General features: G+C 45.3%; 1 protein-coding gene across 4 annotated transcripts in view; it reads right to left on the bottom strand.

Moving 5' to 3' along the window:
- The window catches only part of pde4d (phosphodiesterase 4D, cAMP-specific), a 134,337-nt gene that overhangs the window by 25,618 nt on the left and 86,774 nt on the right, over positions 1 to 21,945 (bottom strand). The window contains exon 1 of one of the 4 annotated variants that reach the window (XM_076150618.1): positions 17,928 to 18,767. The exons of 2 other annotated variants lie outside the window; for them this stretch is intronic. In XM_076150618.1, coding sequence (XP_076006733.1) covers positions 17,928 to 17,995 — 68 coding nt within the window. In that variant the 5' untranslated portion in view covers positions 17,996 to 18,767. Of the gene's footprint in view, positions 1 to 1,206; positions 1,305 to 17,927; positions 18,768 to 21,945 lie in introns of those variants that run through there. One more of the 4 variants, XM_076150620.1, reaches the window with a different exon arrangement.

The raw sequence follows: 21,945 nt of genomic DNA, 5'->3' as shown, positions 1-21,945 counted from the left end.
CATTTTAAGAAGATTGGATAAAAGAACGAGAGCCGGCCAGACAGAGGAGGCGGCGTGCTTCATCCAACTGATCGATGCCTCTGGTAGGGATTCAAAAAGATGCTTCACACACACACACACACACACACACACACGCACACTTGTGCTGGCAGCACAAGAGCTGCCAGCTTCTCAGCTTTGAGCGCGAGATAATAAACAACTCTGTGACTTTGATCCCGTCTCATAAATCAAACTACAAAGTGTCATTCAAACTACTATCTTCTACTATAACCAAACCCCTCATTAAGGTCCAGTCTAGTCTTCTTTTCACACAAGTGGAATTTCGCTGCGGGGCAGATTAGTAAACTGACAACGTGAGAACATAATGGACCTGCAGGGAGGTCCGTCAGCGTTCAAACACATGTCGGCAAGTGACTCCCCCCTCTTGGACACTGTGTATTTGTCCAGGGTTGTTCTGAACTGTTACAGCACTGCACAGCACTAGACTACGCGAGAGGAAAACCGTGAAAACAAATTCGCAAAAAAGGGCAGATTTAGTTGCTTCGTAGGAAATGAGTGCTGACAGCCAAGGACAAGCTGAGACAGGAGTGGGGAGGAGACGTGAGGGTGAGTGGGGTGGGGGTGGGGGTGGGGGCGCAGGGTGATTTCTGCCCCTGGCACTGCATTCTGCATCCCATGTTTATCTGTAGCCATGTGCAGGCAGGAGGGACAACGACCCAACACATTCCCCAAAGAGTGATGAATTTCATATTCCACAACCTTGTGTGGGCCGAACAGATCAGCGAGTTCCGCTCAAAGCAGGCCAAGGATGAGATACACCAGGGTCCTGACCGGCTTTGGCAAAACGTGAAGTAATTTCACTGTGCGCAAGTCTGATGAAGCGTAAGACAAAGTGGGATAAAGGAGAGAGCGACACTAATCTCCTGACGGCAGAGCAGGTCGTGCCTCACAGAGATAAAGAGTTTAGACTTTCGCACCCAAACAGACTTACACAGCTCTAAACACAGCATGAGACGCGTTTGCAGTAAGCCGAGGAAGAGGCAGGAGAGATGTTTTGACGTGGATGTGATGGCTACAACAACACAGCCGATGGACAGAAGAGACACAGACAGGATGAGGCTGAAGCCGGTGATGTGAAAGAGACAAACCGCCACAGGAATAACGGGGGCATTCAGCCGGAAAGGAAGGGGGTCCATGTTTATTTACCATATTCCCTCTGTGTTCTTCAGTGAGCTGGTGGAACGTGACCGTGGCTTTAGAATGATACTCATCCTCTGGCTTCTTGCTCCACGTCCAAAACACGGCGAATCCGCACACACATCCAACTAAGCCCAGAGCCCAGAGCGCTGACCAGCCCCCCCACTGAGCTCTGACCACAGCTCGTACTGGTTTGAATCCACCAGCCGAGTCCTTTAGTCCTCCTCTCTCAGCGTTGAGTCCGGTGATGAGCAGCAGCAGCCGTCCACGCAGCTGTTCTGTCCGTCTTGCGAGTCCGGTCTGTTTAGTCCGATGGAAGTCCAGCAGTATTCCACACTCCTGCTGTCGTCCTCCTCCTCTGATCATAGAGCGGTAGGTGGTTCTTGATCAGACTCCCTCTCTCCCTTCCTCTCACTACACTTGTCTTCCTTGCCAGACCAGCGTGTGGTTTTCCTCTCTCTCTCTCTCTCCCTTCTCTCTTTCAAGTAACTGTGCTTTTCCTGACTGTTGGAAATAAGATCTCCTCTTCCCCCTGCTTCCCTTTCTCCCCCTCTCTCCCCCCACCCTCCCTCCCTCCCTCCCCCCCTTCTCTCGTATTCACTCTTTTTACAACTCTGTCCCTGTGTGAGCTACACCTATTATCTCTCTCTCTCTCTCTCTCCCTCCCTCTCTCTCCCCCTGCATTCCCTCTGTACGCCTGGAGTGGGAGGGGTTGTTATGGTCATAGTATTTCCTTGTAGGGCGGGACATGAAACTGCTTGTAATCCTTACAGGCTTCTCCAGTGTCTATCATTTGGCTGCCACGGTAATCTAAAACCCAACATCTGAAGCGTGCGAATGAGGTGGAGAGAGTGAAAGAAAAATCCTGTCAACTGACCGACGTCACGTGATTCCACACTACAGAAGCAAAGCATTGGGGAAAACTAAAGAGTTTACTGAAAATGTTACTCTGCTCAAGTTACTGCAGCGATAAAGTGTGTGTGTGTGTGTGTGTGTGTTTGAGGGTTAGAATATATGCTAAGTTTAGTATTTAGTTTACACATTTAAGCAAGATTCCAGATTATATTAGAAAAGCTGCTGTCAGGTCTGACTTTAAAGGCTCGTCTACAATATTTCACCCAAACAAAATGATATTTCTTGTTTGTTATTGTCCTCATACGCCCAACAGACTAACACTTTGATAGAGTTGCCATCAAGTCCAAAACAAAAGCGTGAATACCATGTGACAAATAAATAGAAATACACAAAAACTCTCCTGCTTTTGCGTTTTCGAGAAGAACACCATGACAAGAAATGAAGTAACAAACGCTATGCAAAGAGACAGACAGCAGCATCTGCTTCGACATTTTTCAAGCCTTGTGCGTACTTTCATCGATACTGACGCAAGCAGCAACAGAGGATTTGTCCTTTTGTTCAGAAGAAGTGGGGGACAGTGAGACAAAAAGCAAAAAAAATAACCTCGCCACTTCAAAGAAAATGCATTCATGTCCAGCTTTGTTGAAGGGGGAACAAATTGCTCATTGGCCTCATATACTGATAATACTATGCGCCCGTCCACCTTCTAACTGCTGCTGCTGCTTCAGAGCTAATTATGTAGATGTGCTTTGCGTCATCGAAGAAAGGAGACAGACATGAAGGGAGAGCAACACAGACATCATGTGCTAATTTTCCTGTGTACGAACCTGCAGATTTTTATGCATGTACACTCTAAATACATGCTTACATGTTAAGATCCAGTGAACAATGAGTCAAGAGCACCGAGTAGGTGAAGAACAATTCCGTCATTCACACAAACGCACAGAGAAAATTCACTCCAGCTGCACTTCACAGGAGCAAAGCTGAGAGATCACACTGATCAGCGTAACTGTGTGTTGTGCTGTACCGCAAATACGCCTCTCTTTCTCTCACAAGCGGCCCAATGCCTTTCTAAGTTCACATTACAGGCAGGAGAGGCTGGAATCTCAGCCTTCGGCCTTCATGGCAGCACGCTGGCTTGCAGTCGATTCTGATCGACGTCAACAAACCAAATTGGATTTTTCTATACAATAAATGCTGCTACATCTGACTCTTTTTTCCTTTTTTTGGTCAAATATCTTTATGAAGCATGCATGAACATGAGCATGCAGTTATGAAACATTTGAGACAATTATTGTACATAAGGGAAAAACAATAAGGAAAATAGTGATATGTATGTTCATAGGAATGGAAAAGGAAACAAAGCGACATGGAGAAAAAATTTAAATGACATCACTGCTATTAGGTTGATGGTATCATAAGTTTGCTAGATGAGAAAAGGGGAGGTGATACACAAATGGGCATGCAGTTATAAATAACATGAGGCCCCTCCCCCCACCCACAGGGACAGCCTCAAAACGGATCATGTCCAAAACAAGTGGGGAGCAGAGGACTTAAATGAGACGGCCAGTGGCTCAACAGTAATAGTATTAGTAATGGTAGAACTAATTACCTAATATGGTAATTCAGTATTCCCATTCTAGTCTGTCAAATGCTTTTTCAGCATCCAGAGACGTTCTCTGGTAAAGGATTGGAGTTAGCTGAATAGTTTCGATCCTCAGACATATAAAAGGCAAAACCCTTTCTAGGTGAAAAGCAATGGTTTCTGCCAAAGTCTCTCACTTCTGAGCTCAGGCTCGAGTTGGATCGTTTGGAAATTTGTTGAAATACATGGAGAGCCTTCAAATGGAGCTGGCTGGAGAAAACTAAATTGCAACTGAGCCGTTGTCCAAGTAACTGTGTTGAAATGTTTGAGTGTAGTTCCACTTTCATTATTTGACAAAAGCAAATGTCGACGTGTTTTGTTGTATGTGAACCTATAAGGATGGTGTTTTGTGTTGAATGTGGGCATGAGTGGGCTTTTGGTGCAGCGTTGTGTTCACACTGGAGTCAGATAGTGGCCGCTTACAAACATGAACATGAACCATCAACACATACGGATCATATCTGACACCAAAAAGAAAGGAAATATTATCATTGAGCACTGAGGCTGTAACATGAACGTAGCAGAGGATGATGCACATCCCAGTTCAAGGTCGCTCTTTAACCTGGAGGTCAAACCAAAATATAAGTAAGTGTGACGCATTTGCAGTGTGGCGCCTGTAGCGTGTACGTGTTTTAGCCTTTGCAGTGTTTCCGGAGTGAACATCAAAGAATCTGGTGTGACCTTTCCTCCCATAGTAACACATTATACTACAACGCAACAATAAGTTAACGTATTAATGCGTTGTTATAAGAGGGTCACATTTTATTTATGGTGAAGCAGCAGATGCTATGGAAGTACAAACATTCTTCTGTTAGAACGCTGCCAGTGCCACCTAGTGGTCAAATTAAAGTGTACTTCTCGTCATACAAACAGCCTGACTAGAGTAAGTGGGCTGGTAGATCAAACTAAATTGACCAAAATTGATTTTTTTTTCCCCCCCCAAAGAAAGAATTGCAGCTGCATGAACAAGGTGCAGTATATGGTTGAGATAAACACGCTGAGTACCTGCTGATATAAACAGCACTTAACAAAGGCACAGATGGCTGCGACGCTACAGTATTGACAAGACAAGACTCCCTCCATATCTATATGTCTACAAAAGCAGCGACCATTACCCCAGGTTCATATGAAGTAACCCCCCACCACACACACACACACACACACACACACACACACACACACACACACACACACACACACACACACACACACACACACACCGATATCTGTGCACAGGCACAGGTATAAATCAGATGAGGTTGGTCTTATTATACATATTTGCGGAATGGAGAATAGAAATGGGCCTAACATCAACCTAAAACTCTCTGTTGAGCTTTAATGGATGCAGAGTGCTCTGATTATTAGATCAGTCACTGTGCTGGTTAGCGAGAGAACATGTCTGACTGAACACCTTCATGCTTTAGATGGAACTTGGTTATTTATGGTTTGCTTTGCTCTTAATGGCACTTTGTACAACAGAATAGCTGCTTGAGTGACACACACACACACACACACACAAACACACACACACTTCAGTCAGGTACTATAGCTACTATAGCCACCAAGCAACGAGCTTTGACACAACAGTATGATGTGAACACAACTCCAGTTAGCTAGGCACACCTCTTAATCAGCTAATGTTCTGATAAGACAAAGCACACACATACACACGTTATACATCATACAGGCACACACACACTGTTTACACTCGTGCATCTCATATACATCCACACACACATGACACAGACACACTGCAAACAAAGAGCAATAAGACGGTTCCGCTCTCAAGGCACATAGCAGATCCAGTTCCACCGTCTCCTCCTCCATCGCAACATTTCGTACACAAGCAAAAGTTAGACGTTAACTGAAAAGAGGAAGATTGCGTCAATGCATACGTATAAGGGAACACGCCGTCTACGAAGCAAACAAATCCTAAAAATAACCAAGACTGTTGATTTAAGATAGGGTCCCTCCCCTTCCCTCCCGCCAACAGAGCTCCAGAATATCAGCATACCCCCTCCTGCCACGAGTCTTGATGTCAATGGGCTTGTTTGTGGCGTAGGGCGAGCCGTTGGTGCAGGCTTGGCGGTAGCGGGCGATCCTCTCCAAAGATAGACAGTCCGAAGTCACAGGTAAACTCATGTTCACAATGGAGGGCATGCACCTGTGCAACAGCAAAGGCTGAGGGTAAATGACAGCTCTAATAAAGCTGGGTAGGAAAAGGAGGCAGGGGTGTGTGAGGAGAAGAGGTGGGCACAAAATGGACAGAAGGGACGGAGTGAGGGAGATGCAGGCGAGGGAGGAGCAACCCGCCGAGGTAGAGTAATTTGATTTGTATTTTTTCCTCCTCGCGTATCCATCAAGAAGCGGGACTGACAGCAGAACCCGCAGAATCACGCAGCGTTTCCCAGAGGATAGAGATTCATTAATATTGTAGTTCTGAGCACCGACAGGTTGCTGTAAAACAATAATAAATTCACACGATAATTAACAGCGGCAAACCAACAGCGGTGTTCCATTTAGAGTATGATTAATAAATCTGTACTTCCAGTTGCATTTTTTCACAAAAGGTTGAAAAGAAGAAGAAGAATTAAACAGAGAAAGGGGGTGTGTGAAAAACACGCTGGACTTCAAAATCCAGAACATTGCAGCAATATCACAAACTGGCACAAAAACAACGGAGTAGATACAGGTGGATATTTACTCTAACTCTGAATAGATGAGAACCCCATAGTACATTTAACATTAAGTTTACAACATTCAAGTTGAGCTATTAAGAACATATAAGGAAAAATACTTCAATCCCCTCTCTTATTATTCATTTTTGTTTCTCTTATTGGTCCATAATATTCCCTCCTAATTTCAAACAGCTAGTTGTAGTTTTATTTTCCGAACACTAAATGGCAGCAACGTACCACAAAGACGCATCGTCAACATTGCAAAGCAAAGAGTGAGAAATCCATGACAGATATCACATTGTGAAGCCAGCCGTCAATTGAAACTCACATTGTAAATGATTATTAGATGTGTGTTGAGAAAATCTGAGTGTAAATCCTCCTGTGTTTATCCCGTCAATGCTTTATAGTCACGTTTTCAAGGGTGTTTACGTCAGCGCAAAGGGAGGGGGTGACAGGTAATTGCTTTCTATAACCAGCAGGAGGCAGTGTCCTATACAAGGAAACTGCAGGTGGATGAGCGCAGCAATCACCAGAACACAAACACTCACACACATACGCACACACAGAGAGGGAGAAAGAGAGAGTGTGTGACTCTCTGTAGGGTTCAGAACAGACAGAAGCATCCTGGGTGGTCTGGGACACTGTCAGTCACAGACACAACAGGTCTCCATGCTGAACATCACCGACGCATGCGAACATCACAGCAGGCGCAGACCCTCCACACAGACAGACAGACACACCCACACACACACACACACATACACACACACACACACACACCACTCACATTTGCAGACAATGTGCAAACAGTCACACTTGGTCGCTTTGAATGCCTCGGTTTCCTCTCACACACACACACACACGTATCTGTTTGCCTCGCTATAGAGAAGGCCTCACACGTCAATGTGACGACAAGCGTGCCTAGTGTGCCAGGTAACTGCTGTCACTCAAAGTCCCCAAGGCTCAAAGCCAAGACATGCAGAGCTCAAACTATATGAAAGCTGCCTGTTAGCAACACATTGTCAATAATAATAACAATATTCAAACAAAGAAGGCTGTGTCACACCAGTAAGGATGTTAAGAGGAAACTGGCTGATAAACAGACGGATGATGGATACACTGACAAAGATGTGGCGTAGGGACAAAAGCTCAGCAGGCGACACAGTGGCTGCATGGACGGGCTGGTATACGTGGCAGGCTCAGTGCTCAGAGACACTGTGTCTCAGCGGGCTGGAAGAGAGGAGAGGAGTGGGAGGTCGGGGGAGTAAAGGTGGACGACAGGGTGCCTGATGGCAGGAAAAGCTGAAAGGCAGGCCGGAGTGAAAAGCAAACCAAAAGCCAGAGTGGACCGGGCAGCTCTGAACAACACCCCGCACCGCCCTCACCACAAAACTGAACACAAGTACAATAAACGGATGTAGTTTCTTAATTCTGTCCTCCAAATCAACAAAGACGGTGTGATTGAGACATGAATGGAATGTAGCTGGTGCACAGCCCCTCAGCCAGGCACTTTACTCAGAGACGGCTGTAATTATGCGTCTCGTGGAGCAATTCCTTTGCCTCAGCTACCATCGGCTCACTCCCCTCCTTTAAAGTCCCCTGTCACATTCATGTTTGTAATGTGGTTGCCATGGTGACCTGGCAGAATTCGTAAGGGACAGGTAGGTTGTAATAACCAATCAGCCTTCAGTTGCTAGGCAAACAGTGGCCGGTTGTTCTAGCATTATCAAATGGTACAGGATAGAAAGACGATACCAGAATTTAGAACTGCTTTGATTTTTGTCCTTTAAAGCAGACAAACACAACAAATTCACACCAAGGACTTACAAAATTCACACCACACCACACACTTAGTATTGCACCCCAGCCATGCATAACCACAGACTAGATCAGCCAGATTTACTCATTTATCCATTCTGTCCGTTAATTAACAGAATTAATTGAGCAGAAAGGAAAAGGGGTAGTAACACAACCCACGTTTCTACTGAGGATATAGCCAGTAAAGTGGCCATTTCTGCGCGTGTGCGTGTGAATCTGTGGGTGTGGAAGCCTTTGTCTGCACCGCACCGTTTCCACCTTCATGTTATTTTAATGAACTGTAAAGTCCAGGGCTGATATCGGACAATATGACTGTGAGAACCACTTACTGAGACCAGCAGGCAGCGGAAACACTCGTGTCATCACAGCTCTCACAGTCTCTAAAACAGCCAGCACTTCAAACATATTCATTCATTCATGTTCAATAGACCAGAGCATGGCATCCCTCCCTGCATCAATTCCACCATCCATCCATGCCTCTGTCCATTCCCCTCCCCACCCCTGCAGGCTATGCGTCCAGCAGAAGCTCTGGGTAGATGCCACCTCAGCCGGCTCCCTCACGTACAAAGGAGCAGTGCTTCTACTTCACGCCTCGTCTCCGGTGATACGTCCCAAACTCACTGATTCCATCACCGCCCAGAGATTGTGATCGTAAGTGAGGGCTGGAGCGTAGATCAGCTGATGCATTGAGAGCTTTGCCCCGGGGCTTAACACTCTTTATCACAGCAGTCTTCATCGTATGCTAATTAAGATAGAACACACCCGTAATGAATACAAATATCTATCCAACTACGTCACAGAAGAGTTAAAAGTACTCTGGGATGATGTCATTCGGTGGACTAATCTCCCCAACAAGACATTAGCAATCCCCTCCATGCGTCTCCACAGTGTGAGAGTCTGCATGCATACGTTTTAAATACACCATATGGTTGCAGCTACTCATTACCAGGGCGGCCATCCTGTACTGCTAAGCTCCTTAAAGATCTGCCATTAACTCGGTACCACCCGGTGCAACGTCAGGGACGACAACACAGCACTGCAGAAGCTGCTAACAATCATGTGTAACCAGCAGTTTGTAAAAATGGTGGATAGATGAAAGTGATCTATGATTGCTGGATAATTCAAGTGCTCAAATGTGAAATGCGGACAATTGTAGTCGGCTCTTACATATCACACATGGACACAAAGTTCCAGTTGTGCAATGCGAGCACATGGCTGAGCTAATAGGTTTAGCTTGACATCACTCCCGATGATGTCAGAGTAATCCCTCAATGACACCATCACACCAGGGAGTGAGGGTGTATCCTGAGGTCACAAGCTTATAAAGGAATGTGTGCATTTCTGTGGAGCTGTAACTAATGAATATCTGTAGCAATTATTCATTCAACTAATCCATTTATTGTTTACTCAAGACAATGTTGAAATTAAGGACAAATGGCAATAGCCTGTTGCCATGATTCTTTTCATTTTTGGAAGATGGAATTGTGTGTGAGAGACGCGTCAGTGTGCGACAAGGGTAGCCTCTCTGCAGTCCAGCTAATCCTAGCTAAGCTGTTCCTCAAACACAAACACACACACAGGGAAAACAAACATCACAGCTGCTGTGTTAAGTACGCTGCACTCCTCATATGCACTTTAATGGCAGTATGTCGTCTCTCCGCTCACATAAACACAGTCAAACCTTCAGGCTGAGCGATGAGCACAAAGAAGAAATGGTGGAGAGGTTCATGCAGACGGAAGAAGCGCTTAAGAGTGAATCCATCACCGGTGCACTGTGGAGATACTGGGGACCTGCATGAACCCTATAATTGTCAGGATTAAGGAATGCAATGTTTTTCAGCTTACATCTGCATCCTGCTGACTCCCCTGATCTCAACCCAATAGGGCACGATATGTGATAGTCGCAGTATGAATTTGATGCTGAAGGACCAATCAAGTGCACTTACATCCCTATGGAACAGTCAGTAAAAGCTTTCAGTGCCATAACAAATGTAGGTATTATCTGTTATGAATATGGCGTCTCTGTCTTCCTGGTCATGCCGATGTGGCGTTATGCGACACCCTGTAATGCAAGTAATGTGCAAGGTTCATTGGTCTGACTGGATGAACAGTTCCAACTTGCGCAAGCGGGAGTGAATTTCCTCTCTTAAGATGCCTGTGCAGACAAAATGACAGTTTGGAGCGCCAACCTGACTGGACAGAACTCACAAAAGATGTAAAAATCTACTTGAGAAGTATTACAGCTACAGCACACACAAGCACTCACATGCTCCTCTAGCCAGCATGAGCAGGAATTAGAATAGATCTCTGTAATATTTGTAAATCTGGCCTGGCATGTGCGTGTGTGCGTGCATGTGTGCGCAGGGACTCCCGCTCCCACCATAAGCCTGTCTGAGCTGTTTCAATGCAAACATTGCCGTCATCGTGACGATCTCCTACACTATCCTTGTCAGAAGCAATTCCCTTCTCAAAAGAACATCATTCTTGTGCTTTAGCGCTTATGAAAGTAATTCCCATGACCGCTGTGACATTCTGGGCCTTATGTCTGAAATGCAGACCAATGACTTTCACCAACAAGGCAGAGTTGAACTTATGAAACCTATTGAACCCAATACATGTGTTAGAAAAATCTATTGTCCTTTGTCTAAACTGACACACAAACCCACACACACGCGCGCGCACACACACACACACACACACACACACACACACACACACACACACACACACACACACACACACACACACACACACACACACACACACACACACACACACACACACACACACACACACACACACACACACACACACACGCGTTAAATCTCCAGGTTGCTCGCCTGGATCATATTTCTTCAGGTAGTTTTGTTCCATTACAGACAGGTTAGTCTTTTAGCTGTGGTGGGACTATACAACAAGTTTCCCCCAAATGGCTCCTTTGTGTTGCATGAAACCGGCCCGACATGATAACATCTGTTGTTTTACCGCAGTCTTTATTTGGTCCAACAGTGACGTGCACAGCCGCACGACCACACAGCAGCACTCCACGCGACCTTAAAGTCAGAAGTCATGATGTGACCTCATTTCTTTTTATTTTGCATCTAGATCAGCAGTGGCATTTGGAGTGTCAGCTACGTTTACAAATAATTATGCCATCAATGGATAATAACACCACAATATTCACAGTTTTCTATACATAAACTGTGTAAAATACATTACAATAGAATTATGTTGGTTATAGGACGCTATATTTATGACATCTAATATAAAGACACTAAATAGGTGTCCACATTGTCCTTCCATTCATTCCGCAGGGACACAAGCTAAAATATTTATCCCGTCTTTCATTTTTCACATGGCTAACAAAGGAACGGGCTGTTACCAGAGGCCGCATGAGCTTCCAGCTCTGCCAACACGAGCCCCAGCCTCTAATACTGCTGCAACACTTTTGATTTATGCCGACTTTAGTCAACACTTCTCCCCGGCCTCCAACAGGACCGCTTGCCGGTCTGTATTCTTATTGATCCGTCCATCTTATTCCCTCTGTTCCAAAGACGGAAACCAGATTGAATCTATGTAGCAGCAGCTATGTGCACAGGGGCGAGAGAGAGATAATTCAAATGAATCTGATATCAAAGGTGCCTTGGGGCTTTTCAACACTGTGCTTCTTGTATTTATTTCATATGAGCTCCCATGGGAAACCTGCATATCTACGCTGACAAATAACGGGTTGTGAGATAAAAGGAGCCCATTATTCCTCCATTTCTCTGTGGACATGCCCACATTTACAATATGCCGGCATAAAGGGGGGAAAGCAATCAATAGATGAAGTCATTAGCTCCATCGGGGCATGAAAAATGCTTCCCATTATCTTAAATCTCAATAGCTGACAGCTAAGAGACACCGATAGAGCTTCAGACATTTAACAATCTGCAATTAGTGTTAACAAAGAAATGCAAAATATTATAGTGACATTATTTTTCATATATGGTCTTCTAAATGAAGACGCTTACAAACATGGTTAAAAAAAAATTGTTGTTCTAAACTGAGCTGGTTATCTCCAGTCCATACTGCATCTTGGCTGACCTAAGGGGAATGTGTGGTGTGTGGAAAGGTGTGTGAACCAGTTCACCTCAGAAACAAGGAAGAAAAGCAAGAACCAAAAGAAAAACGACGTGGAAGTAACTGGAAGAAAGCGGCAGAATAACAATGAAGAATGTGAGAGAAATAATGTGTGAAAATGCTGATTGAGTGTTTGTTCTCACACAAACACACACACACGCACACACACACCAAGCTGTCTTACAAGACGGGTGTCAGATAACATTTAGCAATTATAAAGAGGAGATAATTGAGATTCTTCATCTAAAGAGAAGTTGAAACTAAGCGATATGTGCCAACGCTGCAGGATAAACTGAGAATATCAGTAATAGCTCAGGACCTTTTAACATTTTGGTCACACTTCATATTCAATTTCCCCACCACTGCACTGTGGGAAAGTTAGAGTAACACATTCCATTCCATCATTAATTCCCTCTTCCCACACACACTCCCAGGGAACTGGAACCAAACCTGGAGAAGCTACAGTAAAAAGTCACAGCATCCAATCCTGTAGTAAAAGCATGTTCACACACACACACACACACACACACACACACACAGGCACACACACACACATACACATACACAGACAGACACCAGAGCAAGGTCAGTGCTTCGAAATTGAGGGCACACACTATCAAGCTGTGCGAAAATGATTTAGCTTTTTTTTCTCTAAACTTTGAAATCAATGAACCCTCAAACACTTTGCCTGCACAAACGATGATTTCAAAACAATTATCTTTAATGATTTCTCAGCGAGATTGTAAATAACCGTAACGATTACACAACCAGATGAATTGGCTTGATAAATTGTATGTTACAAAGCTGAAATACACCATCATGACTCATGTATGACTGTTTGGTGATCTGTCTTGTTTACTTGCTCACGGTGCTGCAGCATACTCCAACACGCACATACACTCGCTGTCCCTGAAAGACACCATGAAGTAACAGTGTGAGCTGTAAGAGCTGCGAGGCATGTCAATAAAACATAGCACACACTCCCAAGGTTTCCTCTCCCTGCATGCTCTCGCCAAACTCACAGAGGGATGCGGCGGAGAGTAAGTGGTAAGAAAACAGCAACACTCTCAGCCTTGGTGGAGCCATTAGTGGGAGTGAGCGAGTGAACACCCTTAGTGGTGCATCACCATTGCACTGCAGTTAAGATTGATGCTGGAGGTGTGTGGCAGCTCAATATGCAACACACACACACACACATTTTCAGACGTCGCCATGCTCCGAGACAACAATGAGTGATGAGTTTGCCTCCTCCGCAGTGGCAGCAGGTCTGAGCCTATTTTAAAAAATACTCCGCCGCTCAGTCCCCAACAAGTAACCGGGAGTGAAGGGAAGTAATCTAAAGTTTGGCTGAGACGGATGCATGGCGCTAGAGCGCAACAGGAAAAAGGCTCAAAGAAATGAGATAACAATGCCTGGTGTCTCGTTATCTCTCTGACACAATGTGGTAAGCCTGCAAAACCACCCCTGGGTGAGCAAAGGGCGAGAGAGAGAGAGGGAGAGGGAGAGGGAGAGAGAGAGAGAGAGAGAGAGAGAGAGAGAGAGAGAGAGAGAGAGAGAGAGAGAGAGGCGATGCAGCAATGCATTTCCAATTCCCGTTTCTAAATATAGCCTTGTCTAGCCTCTCCCCCTGGTCTCAGCAGCAGGCACCGGATCCACTTAATTTGATTACCACACACACACTTTTCATTTCCATTCTGGTTAGTGTTTAATGGAGTTGATGCGATCGTACATCTCAGTTTATTCCTCGCTGTGCTGAGGGCAAACCTTGAGCATTTAAAACGGCACGGTGACACAGTTTGTCAATTATAGTGCACTGCTTCCGAGCCTCCACACGTGAGTGATTATGTATGTGGACCAGTGATCAATAAAGATGCTGGCTTTATCGACAGTATGTGTAACGCAGAGAGCCAGAGCCAGGGAGGCATTTGCCAATATTTTTCATGCTCATGTATTATACGGCAACATGCATTTTGATACTAGGTGCTCCTATATGATCCATACTTTGCTGATTTCTGTGCAGCCTCTGCTGTACGTCTGTGTGTCTGAGACGGGGGAAAAAAGGAGACTGGTCCATTACCAAGGTCCAATGAATAATACAAATCCTCCTGAAAGCTCCTCTGGGCTGCTGCATCACAGACACTCACACATACGCAGAGATGCATGCGCACACACACACACACACACACACACACACACACACACACACACTAGAATTATGCATCACTTTACTGTGAAGAGCAAGGAGGGTGTGTGTGTGTGTGTGCGTGTGTAGCTGAGGGCCTGAGGTTTAAATGGAGTCTGACAGGCTCAGCTTGCGTTCTCAGACTAATGCCCTGCAATGACAGCCATGACAGCCTTGGATTGTTGTTCCAGCACTGTCACTAGATTTGCTACGTCCATCCAATTCACTAACACAATGCATTCCAGCAGACTGTGAAGCACAGCTCAGTCAGATTTCACTCAAATTAAGACGAGAATGAGACCAACAAGAGTGCATGGAAGCCGGAATGACGTACGCGACTCTTTCTCAATCTGCCTTTTGTTTTTGTGGCTGGCCGTTTGCAGTTATTGCCCGCTGAACAACTGCAACCACATGGGGCTGAGAAATATTTATAGACTGGTATCTCACAGTATTTGACTGTGTATTTCAATTTCCATCTAAATAAATAGAGAAATAATGGATGACTATTGGTGCATTCTGAAGGTACAGAATTTCACCAACACAGAATCATTAGTTGTACACAAACAGTTAAACTGTTCATTTAATTCTGTCTTGTCAGTCTAATCAACTCTGCAGGTGTAATACAGCCTTCAAGACAGTCAAAAGAACAACTTGACATTAAATATAACCTTAGATGGTATCTATTCTAACAGGAACTGCCCCAACAAAAATAGTTCAATTTTGAGCACCACAGAGCTGAATAATTGCATCATTAGGGCAACAACAATGTGACATTGACGTATTGAGGGTGGAGGGCTTTTACTCCAGGGGCTGTCAGAGATGACTGCTGCTAACCAATTATCTAACTACTTTCAAATCAGACACTTTGGCTGCAGCAAATTCCAAAACTTCCCCTCGCCTCCCCCTCAACTCATGTGGGAAGACCTGCTATCGTTCAGGACTCGGCCAATTGGGACCATATCTGAGATTTACAGCCGTGTTCCGGACCTTGGGGACCTATCTAACTCGAAAACACGGGCTGCCTGTGAGACTGAACTCGAACTCCATCTGGACATAGACTGGTGGGACGATATCATACGCAATCTGCATACTGCCTCATCCTGTGCCCGTCTCGCTCTCATCCAGTTCAAGGTCGTGCACAGGGTCCACTTCTCTAAATCCAGATTGGCCGAAATCTACACAGACATAGATGACAAATGTAATAGATGTTCGATGCCTCACTGTAACTTAAGTCACATGTTTTTTCTTTGCCCCAGGTTGAGGAGGTTGGTTGAGGAGCCCCAGGTTCCTCAACCAACGGGGTGGGTTACTTCAATGTACTTCAATATACTGTCCACCATATTGGGAATGCAAGTTCAACCCTCCCCTTATACTGCCACCTTTTTTAACCCCACAACCCGTTTTAACACCCCACAAAAGGAAATCATCATGTTCACCTCTTTGCTTGCCAGACGGCGCCTGCTCCTGCATTGGAAAGCCCTCACCCCTCTCTCTATTTCGCAATGGCTTAAGGATACAATGTACTTTCTTAGACTCGAGAAAATCAAATGCATTTTGAGGAACCACACTGATAAATTCTATCAGAGATGGCAACCTTTCCTCTCCTATTTCACAGATCTGCAGGCTATGCCAGACCAGTGACTGATTACAAGAACACAGATCAGATCCTTTTTATCTTATTTTATCATTTTATTTTGCATTTCAGGCAGTCCAGGACGGGGGTGTGTGAATGCAGGGTTGTGTGACTGTGGGGTTGTGTGGGGTTTCGGTTTGGGATGTCCTCTCTCTGGTTCTTTTTTTTCTCTCTCTCTGTTTCTCCCCTATCTCTCTCTCTCTCACAACCTATGATGCGATTTGTACTAACCTACATTGCGGTTTGACATCATCCTGTGAGAACTGTTTACCCTATGACATCAGTGCAACTCCAATCTACTTGTACTCTACCTCACGGTCTATGTATAAAGTTCGACAACAATAGTAGGGATAACACAACCTTCCTCCCTTCTCTCTATCTTTCTCTCTCCTCTTTTCCCTCTTTCTCTATAAAGAAATGATCTCCAAAATATCCTACACCTGTATGCACAATGTCTGCTTCAGTAAAAACAAATTGCAAAAAAAAAGATGACTGTTGAGTTAAAGCATTGAGGTAACAGTCATAAATTTCACACCCAGGCCTGAGTGATTTATAGGCTGTGACTGAGCGTGTGTGTGAGATAATAGTGTGTGTGTGTGTGTGTGTGTGTGTGTGCGGACAAAGGGAGGAACAGAGATGGTTTTGCTGCGTTTCGGTTCACGTGGCTGCTTATAAGATTAGCCTCCCACTTCTGCGTATGTGAGTGAGTGCCAGTGTGTAATATGTGTGTCTTGACATACGTGTCATCTGCCTCCTGTTTCTCCTCACATTTACTTTTTCTTGGTTCTGTTTACTTACTATGGTGAAAAGGTCATTAAATGCAAAACTGGACTCAAGTCTGTACTCTGCAACTTTCAATTCAACATGAAACACATCCCATGTCATCATCGGGCAGCACACACACATCTTTGGTGACACGAGCATAGGGATCAGTTTAATCAATGGCTGTTATTGATGGGTATAATTTGTGTGAAATATTCTGTTCCGCTTCCTGCCCGTACATGCTTCATCATACTCATCAGTGTAGTGTCAGACGAAGGAAAGGCGGCGTGCATGTCAGGACTTTAAACATGATTACAATGAAGCACATAGCCCACGGCCACGCTTAAGTTAAAAGTTAAGAAGTGATGCATGTGCTGTTATGATAAAGGAAGGGACACTAAAGAGTAAACATAGCAGAGAAAACTTTTCTGATATGAGGAAATACAGCAAAACTTCACTCCTTCATTCCGGGAAAGCAAACGCTGAATGATATTTAAAGCCATGTATAAAAAACCCAGAATACAGAAAAAAGGGTTGCAGAGGGAAAATGTGTTTTGTTAGTATCCAACAGCACTCTGATGACATCATAAGTCTCCTCTGTGCTCCTTCCAGTTCATAACGTAGCTGTGAGACAACTATTCCCATAGACACCCAGCCTCAGCATGAGTAATCAAAACAAGACGGAGAAACCCAACAACACAGCACTTTATCAAGTTACTTTCCCAGCCGTTTTGCATTCTCCAGCGCCGTGTTGCAATACATCCGTGTGCGTGCCATTCAGGACTAACCCCCTCGCTTATGACCCCAACACAGGCATGTAGTGTGGGAGAAAAATGACAGGAAACGTCTGGCCCATCTAACAATACATTTTCCTGAACACATGTGAGCCCAGCAGGGCCGGGCTAGACTAGACTATAGACCAGCCTATGGGAAGCCAAAACATAACAATACACAGCAAAAACACATGTAGAATTCCATTTAGCCTAAATAAACACTTGCATAAACACACACACAATCAGCGCTATCACTACTCACCATATCCAGGAGTGTCTTCGTAAAGGAATCTGGCTGAGGTGCATAATGGACTTATCGGTGGGCTTCATTCTGAGGCTGAAACACTGATGTTTGCCCCTACCTGTTAACCTTTCACCCCTTCACACCCCTCTCTCTATTTACACACATTGCCCCACAGTATCCACAGGGCCCAGCTTAACATGTCCAGTTCCATGCTTGCAGTCCACTGTGATGTGCTCATTCAAACTTGATTTCAAAACTTGAGCCCCCTTCTGAAGTTCCACTCAAGAGTCTGCAAGCACGAGTCTACATCCCAGAAGGCAACATTCAAATCAACTTAGACGGCAACATATAAATCCAGTCAGTTCCCGGCGAAAAAATCAAAATCCTTGTTAAATGTGATGATGACAGATATGAACTGGGCGCAGACTCCAATACACCAGTGTGAAGTGTGTGTGAGTCTCAGTAATGCGAGCACACAGGCGGCCAACCGGCAGGACCAGTTAAGCTCTCCGGCCGCTGCTCTTTTTTCCGTGGGATTCTTCCAGCGAAGGTTTGGAAATTACTGTCCCACATCCACATGGTGAACCGGTTCAGGGAGTCATTTCTCCGGAAAACATTCCTTTTCCTGACAGCCAATGACGCCGGCTGGAGAGGCAGCGGTAGTCGACACCGGCATGACAGAGCATGTTACACACACACAAAGACACACACGCGCGCACGCACGCACTCTCACACTTGTTTTCATCCTCTCAGCTTCGCCCCGTTTGCCTCTCTTTCATTGCTTCCTCCTCTTCTGTTCTGCCCGTTCACAACCACCCAGAGAGAGAGACAGAGGGGAGGAAACAGGGTGAAGAAGAAAAAAAGAAAAGAAAAAAAGAAGTGAAGTGGCGCTTCAGTGACCCCCCCTCCCCTCCCCTCCCCGCCTCGCTCGTCACTTCCCTCCTCCCCCTTGCTCTCTGCGTGCTCTCGTCAGTGGGATGTCCTGACCCTTTGAGAGAGAGGTGTGCTTGCTCCTTCAGCTAAACCTATTGATCCTCTTAAGGCAGGCTGCTACAGTTCAGTCAGACACACACACACAGGAGAAATTCTCTGGTGGATAAAGTAATGTGGACTAAGTGTTGACAAAAGTAATTCCCACCTCTTTCAACCCCATCTTCCTCTTTACTTCTCCTTTCTCTTCCTGGAGCCATGTGTACTTATCTCAATTACATCCTTCCCCAGTTGCTGTGTCAGATTGTTTTCGTTTTTTTTTCCAACTCAAAACACACCCTGTCTGTCTCTAGCGCCTATATACAGTACATGCCAGTGAACCATGGAATTTGAAACTGCAGAACAAATACCCAATAATTTTCATCCGCACGTGTACGCTGGTGTGACATGCGGTGCGTCTGCATGACCATGAGAGAGCTGGAAACCACGCAGGGGGGGGGCCTCACAGGGCACGTTCGTTTTATGAAACTTGTTGTACAGGATGTCATCACCCTAACTGGAGAATAATGCATTCCTCTGTCCTTAGATCATTGACGTCAGATGTACCGTGTAAATTCTTTCCTATAAGCCAAAGGACAATCACAAGTAAAGGTCATGTCATCTTTTCTGCCAATTTAATAATCCAGAAAACAAAACAACATCTGCTTGCCTGTGTGTCTTTGTTTGCATGCCTGCGACTGCACATGTCAACTTACGCACTTGTTGCGAATGTTGTTGGCGGGGAAGTTATGGGCAGAGCTTGCGGTTCGCACACTAAGGTTTTACGCATTTGTGTTATGCGTTACAACACACAACTGTGGCAAAGCTCCAGTTGCTGCGGTCTGAAAAACAGGATCCAGCGATGCTTCTTACACACATCCTGCCCAACATGCACGTCAGCAACCTCTCAACTCCTGCCAAAAAAGTCAAACCACCTTACAGCCTCTGCAAGCCCGCGCCTTCAGCTACACCAGGCACCACAAACAGGGCGGAGGGGAGCTGACTGTTGAGGAATCTGCTTGTGGGAAAATAGAAGACAGACGTGCAATTCCTTCAGGGCAGATATGGCAGTTAAGGCAGCTGAGTGACAATTTCGATCGAAGGTATTTTGTAGGTCAAATCAGCAAAGCACCTATGAAACTCAAATGCACCTGTTGTTTATTATGTTCACACGCAGAGAGAAAAGCATCTCATTCTCCCTTTACATTACATACATTACATTACGATCATTTGGCAGACGCTTTTATCCAAAGCGACTTACATTATATATTACCACCCTTCGCAGAGGGGGGAGCAATTGAGGGTTCGGTGCCTTGCTCAAGGGCACCTCGGCAGGGACTCGGACCGGCGACCCTTCGGTTCCCAAGCGGAAGCTCTACCCACTGAGCTACTGCCTCCCTTTCCTCATCTTCTTAGAACAATTCCATATTTTCGCGACCACATCCCATACAAATGGACACTCAGGCCCACACTCCAATAACACAATGTACACCGCGTGTCTGTGTGTGCAAGCCTGCATGTGTGTTGTATTACATAATCTTTGTCCCTGCACGGGGGGGCTGTAGGTCCCTGTTCTGCTCAAAGCTGGTGAGCCGTCACGACTCATCTTGCAAACTGCCAGAAAGAGAGAGAGGGGGAAAATCAGACGGAACAAAAGGCAGAAACCGATATAGAGAGCAGGAATGGGTGGTAGAGAGAGAGAGAGAGAGAGAAGGAGAGAGACAGTGAGGACATGAAGGTGAAAGTAGATAGACAGCACCTACAAAAGGGAAGTAAGAACAGCGGGAGAGGAGGAGGTGGTGTGTATGCAAAGCTGTGCAGAACCTAAGATTGATGAAGATGAAGCTGAAACGCTGCTGTGTGTCAGGGGCACACTGATATGTGCCAGACGCAAAAGCTAATGCAATAACACATGACATAAAACACGGCCTTCAGTGTTAACCCATTGTCGTCTGTGTCCACCCACTGCTAGTAAGCACAACAATGCATTTTCCATCTACAAAACATCACATCGTATTTGAATCAGCAGGCCCTTTTCCATTGCATTAGCACGCCCTCGTGGCTCTCTATGATCGGGCATGGGGGGGAGGGGCCGGATTACACAGTGGAACAACTCGCTATCGATTTCATGTGTGCTGACATTTAGCAAAGTACTTTTCTTCATTTATCTCCAGATCGATAATCCAGAGAACACAGACCGAACAACCTCTACAGTCAAATCATAGAGCTGGTCTAGCAGCATGGCAAAGACGCTGGCAAAGCTGCTTTTCCTCCAGGCTCCTTGCACATGACAGGCACATGACAGGCACATGACTGGCATGACGTCTTTCTCTCTCCCTCTTTTGTCACCATGGAATGCAACAGAAGTTTCTCATTAGAATCGTATCAAGGCTTTGCTCGGTGGCAAAATGCCAATAATTCTAAGCCACTGTCACACTCATAAAAAAGGGAAAATCCAGACCAAGACAGGCCTATCTATTCAATCATCATCACATTAACCTGTAATACTACTTCAGATCCAAATGGGAGAGCAAATTTCTACAGGGAGTGAGAAGAAAAATGGGGCAATCCACCTGCGTGTGTTGTTCTGCTAAAGGAGATTTAGTCCATCTGTCCATCACTCTGTGTGTCGCTGTGGAAGCGCCTGGGGCCCCAGCACTCCTTGCTTGCCATTCACAGATGGTTATGCAGTGGCATTTCAGCAAAGGTTAACTCATCCCCTCTTCAAATCTGATATTTGTAATTAGATTCCCACGTCCAACGGGGACATGGCAGCTTCAAGGGCCGTTTGTAGAATTTGAAGAACGGTTAAGAGACCCAAAAAGACGCCCCCTGCACACTTAAGGAAAGAGGCTTTTTTCCACCATTCAACTTAGATATATTGAATATGTAAATGAGACTGATATCACTGTGTATGTGGATTTAAGGATTATGGACTGTTTTACTTGCCACATGTCACATCTGCCCAATGTGATGTCTTTAAATGGCTGACTTTGCCTGAACAAATAAAAAAACCCAAAAAGCATTTGATTTTATTGACAGACGGCAACAAATCCTCCCATTTGTG

The sequence above is a fragment of the Genypterus blacodes genome, unplaced genomic scaffold (assembly GCF_046128005.1).
Source record: "Genypterus blacodes isolate CSIRO-AG114 ecotype Tasmania unplaced genomic scaffold, CSIRO-AGI_Gbla_v1 ptg000053l_1, whole genome shotgun sequence".
NCBI classification, from domain to species: domain Eukaryota; kingdom Metazoa; phylum Chordata; class Actinopteri; order Ophidiiformes; family Ophidiidae; genus Genypterus; species Genypterus blacodes.
The sequence above is the reverse complement of the archived record's forward strand: the minus strand, read 5'-3'. Positions and strand labels throughout refer to the sequence as shown.